Source organism: Pelmatolapia mariae, linkage group LG22, assembly GCF_036321145.2.
Source record: "Pelmatolapia mariae isolate MD_Pm_ZW linkage group LG22, Pm_UMD_F_2, whole genome shotgun sequence".
Taxonomy (NCBI): Eukaryota; Metazoa; Chordata; class Actinopteri; order Cichliformes; family Cichlidae; genus Pelmatolapia; species Pelmatolapia mariae.
The window spans coordinates 14,539,403-14,553,451 of NC_086245.2; the positions used below are offsets into that span (position 1 = coordinate 14,539,403).

General features: G+C 39.6%; 2 protein-coding genes across 3 annotated transcripts; one reads left to right on the forward strand and one right to left on the reverse strand.

Annotated features, from left to right (window-relative positions):
• The first annotated feature begins 2,972 nt into the window (after positions 1-2,972).
• On the forward strand, positions 2,973-6,131 carry LOC135932577 (trypsin-like). Its single transcript, XM_065470056.1, has 3 exons — positions 2,973-3,225; positions 3,892-4,046; positions 5,982-6,131. Exons 1-3 carry the CDS (start codon positions 2,973-2,975, stop codon positions 6,129-6,131), a joined length of 558 nt encoding a protein of 185 aa, XP_065326128.1.
• LOC135933789 (small ribosomal subunit protein eS19) lies at positions 5,865-13,265 on the reverse strand. Of its 2 annotated transcripts, none has more exons than XM_065471967.1 (6): positions 12,966-13,259; positions 12,681-12,751; positions 9,998-10,098; positions 8,465-8,648; positions 8,316-8,370; positions 5,865-6,689 (listed from the first exon to the last, which is right to left on the reverse strand). In XM_065471967.1, exons 2-6 carry the CDS (start codon positions 12,749-12,751, stop codon positions 6,642-6,644), a joined length of 459 nt encoding a protein of 152 aa, XP_065328039.1. In that variant the 5' UTR covers positions 12,966-13,259; the 3' UTR covers positions 5,865-6,641. The 2 variants fall into 2 exon arrangements, with proteins under 2 accessions (XP_065328039.1, XP_065328038.1); XM_065471966.1 differs by lacking the exon at positions 5,865-6,689 and adding an exon at positions 6,701-7,546 and having other exon boundaries at positions 12,966-13,265.
• Between the last annotated feature and the right edge of the window lie 784 nt (positions 13,266-14,049).

Here is a 14,049-nt window from a genome sequence, read left to right on the forward strand (position 1 = left end):
TGAGTCATGTTACTGACCTGTTACTATTTAACCCAATGAGATGCCAATTGCTCCACCAGCTCTTTCTTTTGAGTGCCACTTACTTTCACCTTTTTTCTTGTCCCATCCCAGTTTTTTGAGATTTGTTGCTACTAATATTTTCTTTAAAATGGTGATGTGGTGGTTAGCCCTGTTGCTTCACTGCAAGAAAAAGTTTGACTCCAACACCTGCGGTCTTTCTGTGTGGAGTTTGCATGTTCTCCCTGTGTTCGCATGGGTTTTCTCGAGCTTCCTCCCACAGTCCAAAGACATGCACTTGAGATTAGGTCAATTGCTGATTCTACATTAGCCATAGGTGTGAATATGAGTGCATATTGTTATCTGTCTACTCTGTGTTAGCCCTGCATCAGATTAGTGATCTGTCCAGGGGCGGACCCAGCCTCTCGCCCTGTGGTAGCCAGGATAGGCTCCAGCCCCCTCCACGACTCCAATAAGGATAAGTGGCTTCCATGGCTTGCAATTGCACCATTTAATCATGCTGAATTGACAGTATGCATCTGTTTACTCGAGGTCTTTCTGTTACCTTGAGCCATATGGCTCATTCCCATGACAGGTTTTCCTGTTTATCTCCCTGATCTTGAGAAGCTGGAAGTAACTGGCACGATAGGCGTATATTAAGAGTTGCATGATTGTATTCACAGTCAGAAGAAAAATATCACCATAAAGGCCATGGTACTCCTCGCTCTATTTGGTCAGTATGCAAGATACTAACTGCATTTCAGAAGGCAGCTTTAATCGACACAACCAGGAAAATAAAACTTATCTGGTGACAGGGGCAGTGCACACAGTGCAAAAAATACAGGAGGGCACGGGGGTCAGTAATGTTCTCCATTTTATGGTGTATATCTGGAGCGGCAGAGGCAGCAGCCTAAGCAAAGAAGCCCAGACCTTTCAATTCAATTCAATTCAATTCAATTCAATTCAATTCAATTCAACAATCAGACAAACCCCTATGACCAAGTACTTGGCAACAGTGGAAGGAAAAACTCCCTTTAAACAGGAAGAAACCTCCTCCAGCAGAACCAGGTTTGGGGCGATGGGAGGAAGACAGGAAAAACACACAATGTGGAAGAGATCCAGAGATGAATAATAACTGATGATTAAATACAGAGTGGTGTATAAACATGAAGAAGCAGTGCATCACAGGAAGCCCACAGCAGCATAGGCCAATTGCAGCGTAACACAGGCATATAGGAGGATCACTGGATCCAGCCTATATGGTTTATTAAAAAGGGAGGAGGTTCAGTCTGCAGCTCTGCTACACAGGAGGGGTGGTGTAGTTGGTTCAGGGGGCAGTGCCTGGGAGCCTGACAGAGCAGCTGAGACTAATCTCCTAATGATGCCTTCCCTAGACACACCTGCGCTCAGGAAGTTCTGAGCTGGAATCGTCTGGACTGTGAAGGCGAATAAATGGACTCTCATCCTGAAATGCTGCCTGATTGTGCGTCATGTCCTTGTCACACTAATCTTAAAAATAAAGAGGGCGTTTGTCTCCCAAATCCAAACTGGGAGCTGGTTCAATAGTAGAAAGCTGAAGGCTCTGCCTCCCAGTCTACTTTCAAATACTCTAGGAACCACAGGGTAAGCCTAAAGTATGAGACCAAAGTACTCTGTTGGGATGACATGGTATTTTTAGGGAGACTACAATAACCTTAGTTTTATCAGAATTTAGAAGCAGAAAGTTAAAGGTTATCCAGGTCTTTATGTCTTTAAGACATTCCTGCAGTTTAACTAATTGGTGTGTGTTACCTGGCTTCATGGATAGATAAAGTTGGATGTCCTCTGCATAGAAGTGAAAATGTATGCGTTCTAATGATACTGCCTAAGGGAAGCATATATATTGTAAACAGAACTGGTTCTAGGACTGAACCCTGTGGAACTCCTTAATTAACCTTAGTGTGTGAGGATGACTCTCCATTTACATGAAGAAGCTGGAGTCTGTTAGATAGATCTGATTCAAACCATTGCTGCACAGTACCTTAAATACTACAGCATGCCCTAAAATATTGTGGTCAACAGTAACAAACCCTGCACTGAGGTCCAGCAGGATAAGCACCGTCAGAGGTGTTAGGAAGATCATTTGTAACCTTCACTAAAGCTGTTTCTGTACTGTGATGATCTCCGTAACCTGACTGAAACTATTCAAATAAGCCATTCCTCTACAGATCATCTGTTAGCTGCTTTACAACTACTCTTTCAAGGATTTTTTAGATGAAAGGAAGGTTAGGACTTCCTATAATTAGCTAAGACAGCAGGCTCAACAGATGGCTTTTTAAGTAACGCTTTAACTGCCAGCTTAAAGGTCTGTGGTACTAGCCAATTAATAGAGATAGAGTGATCATATTTAAGATTAAAGCATCAATTAGTGGGAGCACTTTGAACAGTCTTCTAGGAACTAGACTTAGTGATCTGCTAAAGTGATTGCTAAAGTTATCTCAGAGAGATCAATCGGAGAGAAAGAGTCTAAATAAATATCAATAGTTTTAAAAGTACATAATGACATGTCTGTGAGATGGATATAAACAGCCTTTTTGTCTAATGATTAAAATTAGTCATTGCTAGTCAAAGTTAAAGAAATGCTTGTGCTTTGATGTGGGATTATCTTGTCTCCTAATGCATTTTTATGGAGGCAGTAGATATGTGCAAAATTAACATTGCATCACCAGATTTTCAACCAGTTTTCGGTGGGTTTGATGTGTTTTTGTGAATAAATTTCATGATTCCCCTTCGGTTGCCACTTGACAGCTCTTGGTCGAACCATTTTTAAAAAACCTAAGATCATCCCTGTTCCAGAGAAAGAGCATTTTAGCCCCATGTATATGTCAGAAATGGCATTTGGTTCTTTTAAAGAAGAATCAACACAATGTTTAAAATGCTTAAAATGTAACATTAAAACAGATGTGTTAACTGTCAGCTTTCTCTCTATACTCAGTATGCCCAAAGTCTGCCTTGGTGAGCACAGCTTCGGTGCAAATGAGGGCACTGAGGAGTGCATTTATGCTGAAAAGGCTTTCACGCACCCGGATTTCAACATCTACACCCTGGACAACAACATCATGCTGTTCAAACTGAGTCGTCCCGCCACCCTCAACAGCTACGTCAAGACTGTATCCCTGCCCTCTCTATGCTCTGTGGCTAATGAGGACTGCATGCAGTCTGGATGGGGCAAGGCGTCATCTAACGGCAGTAAGTAAAATCACACAGACGTGCAGAGAGGGGTCAGTGTGGATTTGAAGAGGTCGTCATCAAACACAATAGGCTTTATTTTTGAATAAATTATTTAAAGTGGTATGCAAAAATCTTGAGCCATCCCATATTTCTCTATATTGTGCTTAAAAAAAGCCAGACCTTTTAAAAGGTAGTCTTGAGCAATAGTTCTCCAGGACTTTCTGAAGGTCTGTCAAGGATTTTCTTTGGATTTTGACTGCTTTTTCATTCATTCACCTGATATTTTCTTCAGTTTTATCACAAACTGGAGGAAACTGAAAAGGTAGTCCTTAAAAAATATCTCCATCCATCTTCTTCCACTTCTCCAATTCATGGTGACAGGAGTCTGTCGCTGCTGCCATAGGGCAAGAGGCACGGTGCTCCCTCGACAGGCCGCCAGTCTGTCGCAGGGCTAACAGAGAGAGAGGTAAAGCAGTGTTTCACAGAACTGCAGCACAGATGACCAAACTGCAAACACTACTGAGTTTTAGTGCTTGTGGTACCTATTATCTTTGGATACTCCATGCTGGAATTTTAAATACACGCTCACGAGACACTTTATTAGGTATACCTACCCACCTGCCAATAGCAGGTTGGACCCCATTCATCCAAATAAATAAACTGAGAGTTCTTTCCACTTTGCAGCCTACTACCCCAGCAATCTTCAGTGCCTGAGGCAGCCCATCGTTGATGACGCAATCTGCAGGAACCTTATCACTACCGTCCCCGAGGTCACTGAGAACATGGTCTGCGCTGGATCCGTGCATGGAGACACCAGTGCACACAAAGGGACTGAGGTGGTACACAAGTATGCGCATGAAATCTGAGACCGAGTGCACTTCTTATTAAACTTCACTGGTGCAGGTTTACACTCTAATGGCATCTAATTGAGTATCAGAAAGATGTTCTCACTGTACTATTGACTGTAAGAGGGAGGGAGCAGTATTGTTGGAGAGAAAACCTAGTCAAAGTGTGTTAGAATGTAACTAAGTACATTTACTTAAGTACTCTGATATTTTATACCTCACTTCCGCTACAGTTTAGGGGGAAAGAGAGGAGGGAGGCTTGCAGGGATGAGAGCTGAGGGTGCTTGCCTGCTATCAGGAGCCACCTTGGTACAAAAGGACCAATTGATTGCCTTTTTCTGTTATTCCTGATTGTAGAGACTGAAGAGGATTTTTAACTACAGAAATATAGCACTCAAACAAAGACATCATAAGGACAAGTGACCAAATGTAGCAAATATCTGTCAGCATGGTGGTTTCATCACAATCACATGGGTAACATTATGACATCTGCCATCATCGTGGTTTGTTTGGGATTTAATTTACTCAATGCATGTTAAGAATGTTTTTTTCAGAAAAGATGTCATCAGTTACATTCAAAAGAATCTTTTATCCATAACTTACTTACCTGATCCCACGTTTAACAACTTCATGCTGTGATGCTTTGAAGAGAAATGTTACAGGTGCTGTCTTGCTCAGCTCAGATAGGGTATCTACTAGTCCTTATACTTTTTAAATACACATTTACAGATAAAATCAAGTGATTCATGTGTCCTTGGTTCAGTTTGTATAGATCTTGAGTGTTTTTAGCCAATTCAATGTGAGAATTATGTGCTTGCAGTGCTGCTATTTTCAGCCGCTCTGCACATTTACATCATATACTGGTTTGTTTACCATGTGTTCCTGTGACCTCACCCTGTCATTGACATGTAAACACATGTCTTCTATTCCTCTCGAACCCAGTCCTCATAAAACCTTATCTTATGAGCCAGTTGCTCCGTAACTCATATTTCACTCGCTTTTTTCAGCCATTTGTCTTGTGTTAGAGCAGGTATGATGCACTCATTTTACATGGTGAGTCACGTTACAGCCCATTTTGATCCTAAGCAGGCAGCACCAGTGAAACTAAAGAAGTTTAACTACATATTTAGAAAAAAGAAAAAGAAGGCCATTTGTAACAGTATTTCTTAGTTTTTGACGTGGTAAAGAAATGCTGCTCTAGTAAATGAGAAAAATGTGTCAGCATGATTTAAATTGTAATAAATGTATAAAATTATAGAAAAAGGGGAGTACATGGAAAATATCCTCTTTTGTTGTTTTTTTTACAATTCAAATTCTTTGAATTGTTGTTATTGTGCTTCTAATTGTCACTTTTCACACACAGTGCTGTTATTCTGTTTGAGATCCATTGTTTGGATCTCTGGGCCAAAGTAGTTGGAGTAAAATGCTTGTCTTAAGCTACCTAATTTGATCATCAGCTTGTTAATCTGAATGTTGTGGCTTTTATAGATTAAACCTTTCATAAAATAGGTGAAAGTATGCCAATAAGATACATTAGATTAAAGCCTATATCTAAAGCATGTACGGGTCTTAGCCTGGTGTTCAGGTCTGGCAGGGCTTGCAGTACACTGGTGCAAACCCTGAAGATGATGATGAAGAAAGCCTTGCTGACCAGCCTCCTGTACAAATGAGAATATTCAAGTTTACTGAATATGTATTGTACTTGCCTAATACCTTAAACTCAACCAAATGTTTTCTTTCCACCATAATGATCATTTTTACTTTACTTTGAAGTTTTAAAGCACTTACAGTAACTTGCTCACACCTGTGGACTGCCAAGTGGTTACAGGTGGCACAAAGCACACTGCAACCACAGAAAGCTGGAACTATCAGTGAGTTAGTATTTCGTGATGAGAGAGTCTACCGTGTATTTCCTGTCTTTGTCTGCAGGCAGATGCTGGCGGACCTCTGGTGTGTAACGGCGAGCTGCAGAGAGTCATGTCCTTGGCTTCTGACTGCATCACGAATAGAAACACCGCTCTTTATGTCCGCATGTGCCGCTACATCAACTGGATCAGCAGTGTCATAAGCAGCAACTAAACTGAGCAAGAGTCACTCACAGGCCCATATAAAAACTGACATTCAGTCAGTGCTCATACTCATTTTATTCAGAGCATCCTGTATAACTTATATGTGCTCAGTAATACCATTCTGCAAACACAAAGTTAGAAAATGAATAAAAATGTGCATGAGAATTCTTTGCATTTCTTTCCTTTCTACATCGGCTCTCACATTTCTTTTTCTTACCATTGCTTCACATTTGTAGGCAAAAATACGAACATGCTTTTGCTTTGTAACACTGCATTCGGAGTGCTTTTGTGTCCACTCTGCGCCTTAATGTTACAAGGCCACCGCCAACCTCTGACTGCTGCAAAACATTCATGTATGATATTTGCACTCGCTGTATTTTAGACACATGCATCGCTATGAAGTGCCTCTTTGTGCTCGGTTACTGTCGGCACTGGATTGATATGGGAAGAGGGTGAACTTGAGTAAATAAGCGGTAAGGCATAACTGCATTCCTTTTCTCTGGATTCTTATATAACGTCCTCAGATGGCGCTCTGTAAACTCCGCTGTTTCTTGTTTGCTGAGGCAACCTGAGCACACAAAAGACAATAAAGAGAGAGGAGAGAGGACAGTCGTGCTGATATAACAAACTGAGAAGCTATACTCTGCACACAGGGCATGCAGTATTTATTTAGAGATCCCAAGAAATATCTCACATATGATTGTTTCACATTGTTGCCATAACTGAGATACAACACTAGAGGGAGCCACTTCAACTGTATGCTGCACATCTGGTGCTGTAAAGGGTTGAGCAATAATGACATTTAATTTCTGATGTCTTTGAAGCAAGTATCAAATGTGTCTAAAGTCATGATAAAAAAGGAAGCGCACACTCTTTCAGTTCTAGAGTTTTATGTATGAGATCATGAAAAATAAATCATCTGGCCCTTAGCAGGTCTTAAAATTATGCAAATACGAACACCTCTATAAAAGCAGATGAAGGAGGATTGTATGGAAATAATCTCATAACCCTTCCCAGACTGATGCTCTGGAGCGTTCGGGTGCATTAACACAATGCCAAGAAAGAAAGACATCACCTTGGAGAAGCAATTCTTGCTGCCTGTCAATCTGTGAGGGGCTATGAGATCATTTCAAAACGATCTCAAGTCCATTTTGCAGTGAGAAAGATTATTCACAAGTGGAAAACATTCATGGCAGCTGTGAAAACCAAACAAATTCACCCCAAGGTCATCCGTACAAAGCTTGGATAAACTCTCAGTTAGCACGTTAAGTGTTAAAGTTCCCGACAGCAGAGACCTTCTTTCGGCTGCTCCCATATTCACAAGGGATCACCACAGAGGATGAAGCCACATATTTGATTTGGCACAGATTTTTGTCCTTCCTGACGCCACCCTCCTAGGGATTTGTGTCTTCTGCTGGTCTTGAACTGGGGATATTTCGCTTGTTAGCTGAATGTGTAAACCACTGAACACTACAATTAGAAAAACACTAAACACATACCAGCACAGCTCAGGTTTGCAAAGCTACATCTGAACAAACTAGACCTCTGAAACAAGGACCTTAGAATTAACAGATGCTGTGCTTTCTTTTTACTATGACAGCACAAAATAAATGTAATGAGCTTCCATTTATTCTTACCTTTTAAGAGTAGCATCTCATACTGAATAAAAAACAAAAATCATTTTTATTTGTCTTAAACTGAGTCTTAGACCCAGCCTTTAAACCAGCTTTTATACAATTGATTTCTTCATAAACAAAAGGCTTGAGCGGTAGGTGGGTGGGGCTGCTGCGTGTCTGAGATGACCACATTAGGGAATTCCCTACTCTGTGATATCGTACAGATCCAAGACTAGAAAAAGACTGTCTGAAACTCTAAGCCTGAGTGTTTGGCTCAAAGGAATTACTTTTACATACATGGACCTCAAAGACCATAATGGGTCCACTGTAAAGAGTTATTTAACAACATTATGACAATTAGATATGATCCCCTGCTCACTGTCACTATAGTTCTGCTACAAAAAAAGTATTATTTTTATCCTCTACACCATAAAATAATACAAATTCTGATTAACCCCTCTCAATTACAGTCTTTAACTAACTGCAGGAATAATATGCACATTACAGAGAATGAAACAATAACATTTTTATGCACAGATAAATCCACATATGCATGTACTGCAAGTCTAACAACTCACCTGCCCAGCGATCCTATCCAGGTCTCTCTGACCCTGAGAGGTCAGTCTACGACCGCTGTAAGCACAAATGTTTTAAAACATTTAAAAATAACAGTTGTTGTGAAGTCACCACCTCAGAATCACATCGTCTCAGCATTCACCCTTCTCACCCATTGGGATCCTTCTCCACCATCTTGAGGCCCTCCAGAGCTTGCAGGACCTTCCTCGCCACGTTCCTGGAGCCTACGCTGAAGTGGGCGGGGCATACGCCATTCCTCTGGCGCCCACCATAGATTTTGATCATGGAGCCCACGCCGACCCCTCCTCGCAGGTACAAGTGGCGGGCCGTGGATGCTGGTGACACGTATCATATACAGTGCAGTACGTTTCAGTATGAACTTTTTTTATCATTCAAAATACAAGAAGTCAACATATTTTAGAGCTAATATAAGTCAGTACAGGACATCCACAGGTAAAGGAACAGTGTGCAGTGCATGCGTTTCTATTGAATTTAGCGAATATGCTTTATTCATATAACAAATTTTTATTCCAGGCAGAAGCACAATGTGCAGCATGATACTATCTCAATAATGGAAAACTAAGTTAACAAACAGGAGAAAGTGTCAGGATTGCAGACCCAGACATGGGACACAGGAGTAAAGCATAAAGTTGAGCCCTTAAATATAAGAATAATAAAGTCTGAAAGTAATCCAAAGCAAAGCATAACTCCAGGCAATCCAATACACAGCTGAGAAGGAAAACACAACACAAATCAGGGATAATGGGACAAAAGATGTTGCACTTAATAGAAACCATCAGGGACAAAAGACCACAAACATAAAACAGGAAATGAACTACACAGAAAATGACCACAGAGACAAGACTGGGCAAACAGAGAAGGATCACAAAAGGAAGTAACAAACTTATCACCATCAAAGCAAATAACTAAGGGCAAAAATGACAAAGAGATTCCAATGGACCAGGGAACATAAAACATTATAAACAGAAGACCAAAAAGCATAAATCAAAACTCAAAAGAAATCATGAAGAATAGGAGTATTAATAAAATGACATAATTAAGACGTTGATGCGTTCAGGGGTAGCTGAAGCTGGTTTTACAAGATTTCTGTAATCGGTGCGTTACAGCTGTACAGCCTAGACATAAAAGCACGGTTATATTTTTCAGCTTCCTCTTGGAAATAAAAACTCCTAATTTTACAATGTTCCCTAAATCAGGGGCTCAGAAATAAAGAACAGATTTGACTGTACTGCACCTAGGTTCATGGTAGTCACAGTGAAAGGCCTGCCTGTGTTACTCAGCTGTTTGTGTATGATCATAAATCACAAGGATGCCTAAAAAAGGTACAAATAACTCCAAGACTGAATTTTTTTTCCATCTTAAGATGAGATTTCCATAACCCAAACTTTATCAAATAAAATATATCTTCTGATAAAACATTTCAGTTCACTGAGTCAATTCAGCTAATGACTGCTTTTCATGTTGTTGACTGTAATCAACTCTGTTTGAGTAACTGTTTGGTGTGTAATTGTTTATTTTGTCTGAACAATAATTAAAACAGCTTGAGACAGAGAGAAACTGCACATCCACACACTAGAGAGGACTGAGCCTGAAATGTTCATGACTTTCATTTACTTTTTATGATTATTTGTCACTCCAGCTGCACGCGGAAACGAAAACCAACCTGCTCTGGTGTAAAACCAGTTGTCATCACAGGGGGCAAGCTCCTTGTGCCTGGCAAGCTTCACGGTATCAACCCACTCTGGGACCTTCAGTTTGCCAGACCTGAAAAATCAATTAGTAGGTGATGTGATGAATAAAAACAGTGTGATACATATTAAATTGTTTGCTTTTTCAACTCATATATATGATAATAAAGGTAAAGTCTTCATCGTGTAGAGTAAGGCAGATTTTTTTGGTCTCCATAAAAAGCTTTGATTATGATTTGGATGAGATTCAAAGTAAGAACTTCATATTTTATTGCTCTTTGTAGGATGTTTCCACTTAAGTGCACTAACAGTGTATAGTGTACATATTTAAAGTAGTTCTAAGTTAGAAATTTCCATCATGAGAAATATGAAAATACAGCCTCTATTAATCCCATGCAGGCAAAAGTATGGCAGTAGAGGTACAACAGATGTGCAGAAAGACCAGTGAGGTGTCTATTGTAAAATAAAGCACAATAAAGAAAATGAAACAAGCTGGAATTTTGCTTTCTCTTTTTTCAGCATTCAGGGGGTGTATTATTGTTGTTGCATGAGTCTGAGCTCCCTCTGGAGTACAGCCTGACCTATATAGGATTTTTAAGACTGATACTGATACCAATATTTAGCATAGTTAAAAAAACTAAGAACCTGATACATCAGCCAATATTTTTTCTTTCAGACACACAAAACATAAAGAAAATTATTATATTTGTTATATATATTCAAATTACTAAGCTAATATGAAAATGCAGTTTAATCTAGTTTTCTTGTCACAGCAAGTCACAGATTACTCACTGCCACTCAGTTCGAATCAGCTGGTTATCACATTTGTGTTGCCAACATGGAAGTTAGAGAGCGCCCTTTTGTAGGCATACTATACAACATCAACACCCAGTGTTTAAGGGGAATCTCGCCCCTCTCTTCTTTACATTTTCACTTTAATTTATCGGCTATTGCAACTGTAGCCGATATATCGGCAAACAGTTAATATCAGCCGTCAGTCGGGCTGTACTCTGAAGGTTCACTGGTTGTAAATGTGATTTATCGGCCAGTAAAAACCACACAATAAACACTGACACACACACGGTGGTGAGTGAAAGGGAAACATATGTGAAACTGTTTATACGTGTGAACAAGACAGCAGTGATATACATAGAAAATCAGTAATACTCAACTGAGAATGGCCACATACCACAAGAGAGAGAACATCTGTAATGTGTCAGAAGCCGCACTGAAATACAGCATCATGCCATCATGGCTGCTACTGTGGTTTACTACATTCTGGAGCCCATGTGTGTTTCATTCTTTTACTCTGCTACAGAGACTGAGACCCTTTAAAATAGTTATTTTAAATCACTTTTTAACTATGAACTGGATTTTCCTGAGTGACTTACATTTTACAAAAATTTTAATCTAAACACAGAAGACGTAACTGGCCACAAGACTGGTTGTTTCTTTAGTACTATTAAAGTTATACAAATATAATTGTCTATGCATGCATATACATTTTAAGAAATCATCTGTGTGTGTGTTTTACTGAAACCTAGCTGTGAAAACTACACAATCAAAACTTCAGGTTCTGATTGTAACCAAATTAGATCTCTCATGTATATTATTTTGGCTTTACTTCCAGTTTTTCTTGGTTTTTTCCTTTATTGTTTTCACCTCTATTTAGTTGTCTGTGCCTGAGCTCTGCTCCCACCTGTGTCTTGTTTGCAATTAGCCCTCTGTGTAAATACACTCCTGTATTTGTGGTCTTTTTTTCTTCCTAAGTTTCTTCCATTCTTCGTCTCCTCGGTATGCTAATCTCTTATTACTTTGCATAGGTCTCTCTAGGAAGTTAAAAAAAACCCTCAGTCTTCAAGATTAATGTAATCGCTGAAAAACAAAACTTGTAAAATTATTGCATTTTAGGACTTGTGGATTTAAAAAAAAAAAGATTATAAATTTTATTTATAAATAAATAAGGTCTTACATAGATTCAATTAAAAAAACTGGAATATAGTTCAATATAGTAAATTTAGCAGCTTTTCCTCTCAAATCTACAGTTTAAATAATTTCTTTTCACAATCCCACCCAATATGTGCCAGTTTGTTTCCCCAGAAAAAAGTGTCAATTCTTCTTCTGCATTTCCCTTTTTTATCCCTCATAAATCTGCCAGTTTATTCTAATTTGCCACTACTTTGACGTAAAATTAGCTAAACACTCACAAATTTACACTCTCAGATTAACTTCATCTCTCAAATTGATTTTTTCTTTTCTAGGACGCATAGTTTTGGGTTTTTGTTTTTTGTTTTTTTTGTTCTGTTTTTTTGTTTGTTTTTTCCTTCGAAGCATTTCTTCTCCAAATTTACAATTTTAATCTCTGAAGTTTAGTTTTCAAGTGTTTATTCTGTTTTCCTCCTCTCTTCCCTCTATCGCCCGTCCTTTAATTTAAAAAAAAAAAAAGTATAAGTAGTATAATATAAAGTATAATCTTAGGTGGCCCTCAGTTCGGTGTCTGCATTAATAAACTGTCCTTTGCCTGTGATTCACCGTGTATTGCAGCTGTCTGAGCCTCTGCCCGGCCTTCACAAATCCCCCATCATCCCGCTTGATTGACAGGTGGACATCAGCCCGTCATCAGATAAGCGCAGAGGCAGGTTGTGGTGCATTACTTACTTTTTGAGGAAAGCTGACAGTGCTTTGACAAACTCTTGCTGGTTGACATCTTTCACCGTGACGCTGGGCATCTAGAAGGACAGTTGGAGACAGGGGTGAGCTGAAAATGATACACTGTTTGCGGCTTTACGAGCAGAAAATCACCGCTGATGTACCGTCTCTGCTAACGTTAGCTAAAACTCTAAGCTAGCCTAGCTAAAGTAACTGAAAGCGGGGCAGACGCTTCGCCTCTTTCTGTTACTCAAACGTACAGCTGTCATTATCATACATTACCAAATATCTTACTTTGTATAGGCCCCACAGAGACGACAGGCAGGCGGTTATGGACTCCCAGCTTAGTGACTGCAGCAAAAAAGGATGCTGAAGAGGGATGGAGGGAGACTGCCCTCGTTTGGAAAGGATGATACCTTATCCCAAACTAACCTCGCCTGCCGCTTAATATCCCAGCTTAATTCACCCTTTAAACCTAAGTAACACTGACGGCAATATTCTCCACTTGTATTGTAATCCTACGGGTCAAAAAAGGTGGCGAAACAATATTAAAAAGCGAGTTTTTGAATACGAGGATGCAGTTTATGAAGTACTCCTGCTGAATCCCAGCAGGGGGGACTGTTGTGGCACCTTTCTTTACACTCTGGCCCACTTCGTGTTTATCAGGATCCTTTTCAGAAAGTGCTCTGCAGTCAGGGAGGGGGGGAGGAAAGCACCTGAGGGCTGGTATCGTCTTAATTTTTCACCTGCAGTGAACTCTAGTTTATGCAAATACAGTCAACATTGCTTTTATTTGGCTGTCAAACGCTAAATGGAGCTCATTCTGCGGCTGCAGAGCCTTTGCTCCGGGTTTGAAGGAAACACAAGAGTGCATTTCAACGGTTGATCATGACTCAACGCATTAGATTTGGACCTACCCAAGCAGTCGGCATCTGTCACCATCCCCCAAACTAAACACTTTGGCCTTGTTCAGAAATATAACAAAGATTAGAACCCAAATAAGTCTTTATCAGATACATAACAAACTATTTTATTTGATGGATATTACATTAGGCTTAATTCTATATTGTAATGTTAAAAAAGTCCATTAAATACACTTCAAGGGAAATGACGATTACATGCTTGTACTCAAGTTTAAAATAAAAATGACTAAAATTGGTTTTGAGCTGAAAGCTACTTAATTGATTAGTCAATAAAAACAATTGGCTTGTTAAATGTGAGGATTTGATGCTTTCTCTTAACTTTAAGTCCAGGCTCTTAGGGGGTTTTATTGTCAGTTCAAAAGCATGTACAGGTTGAAGGCATCTCATCAATGCAAAAGAACAATTAGATCGTTAGATAGTAACACTGCATGCAGCTTTTATGGGGCGTGTGTTGT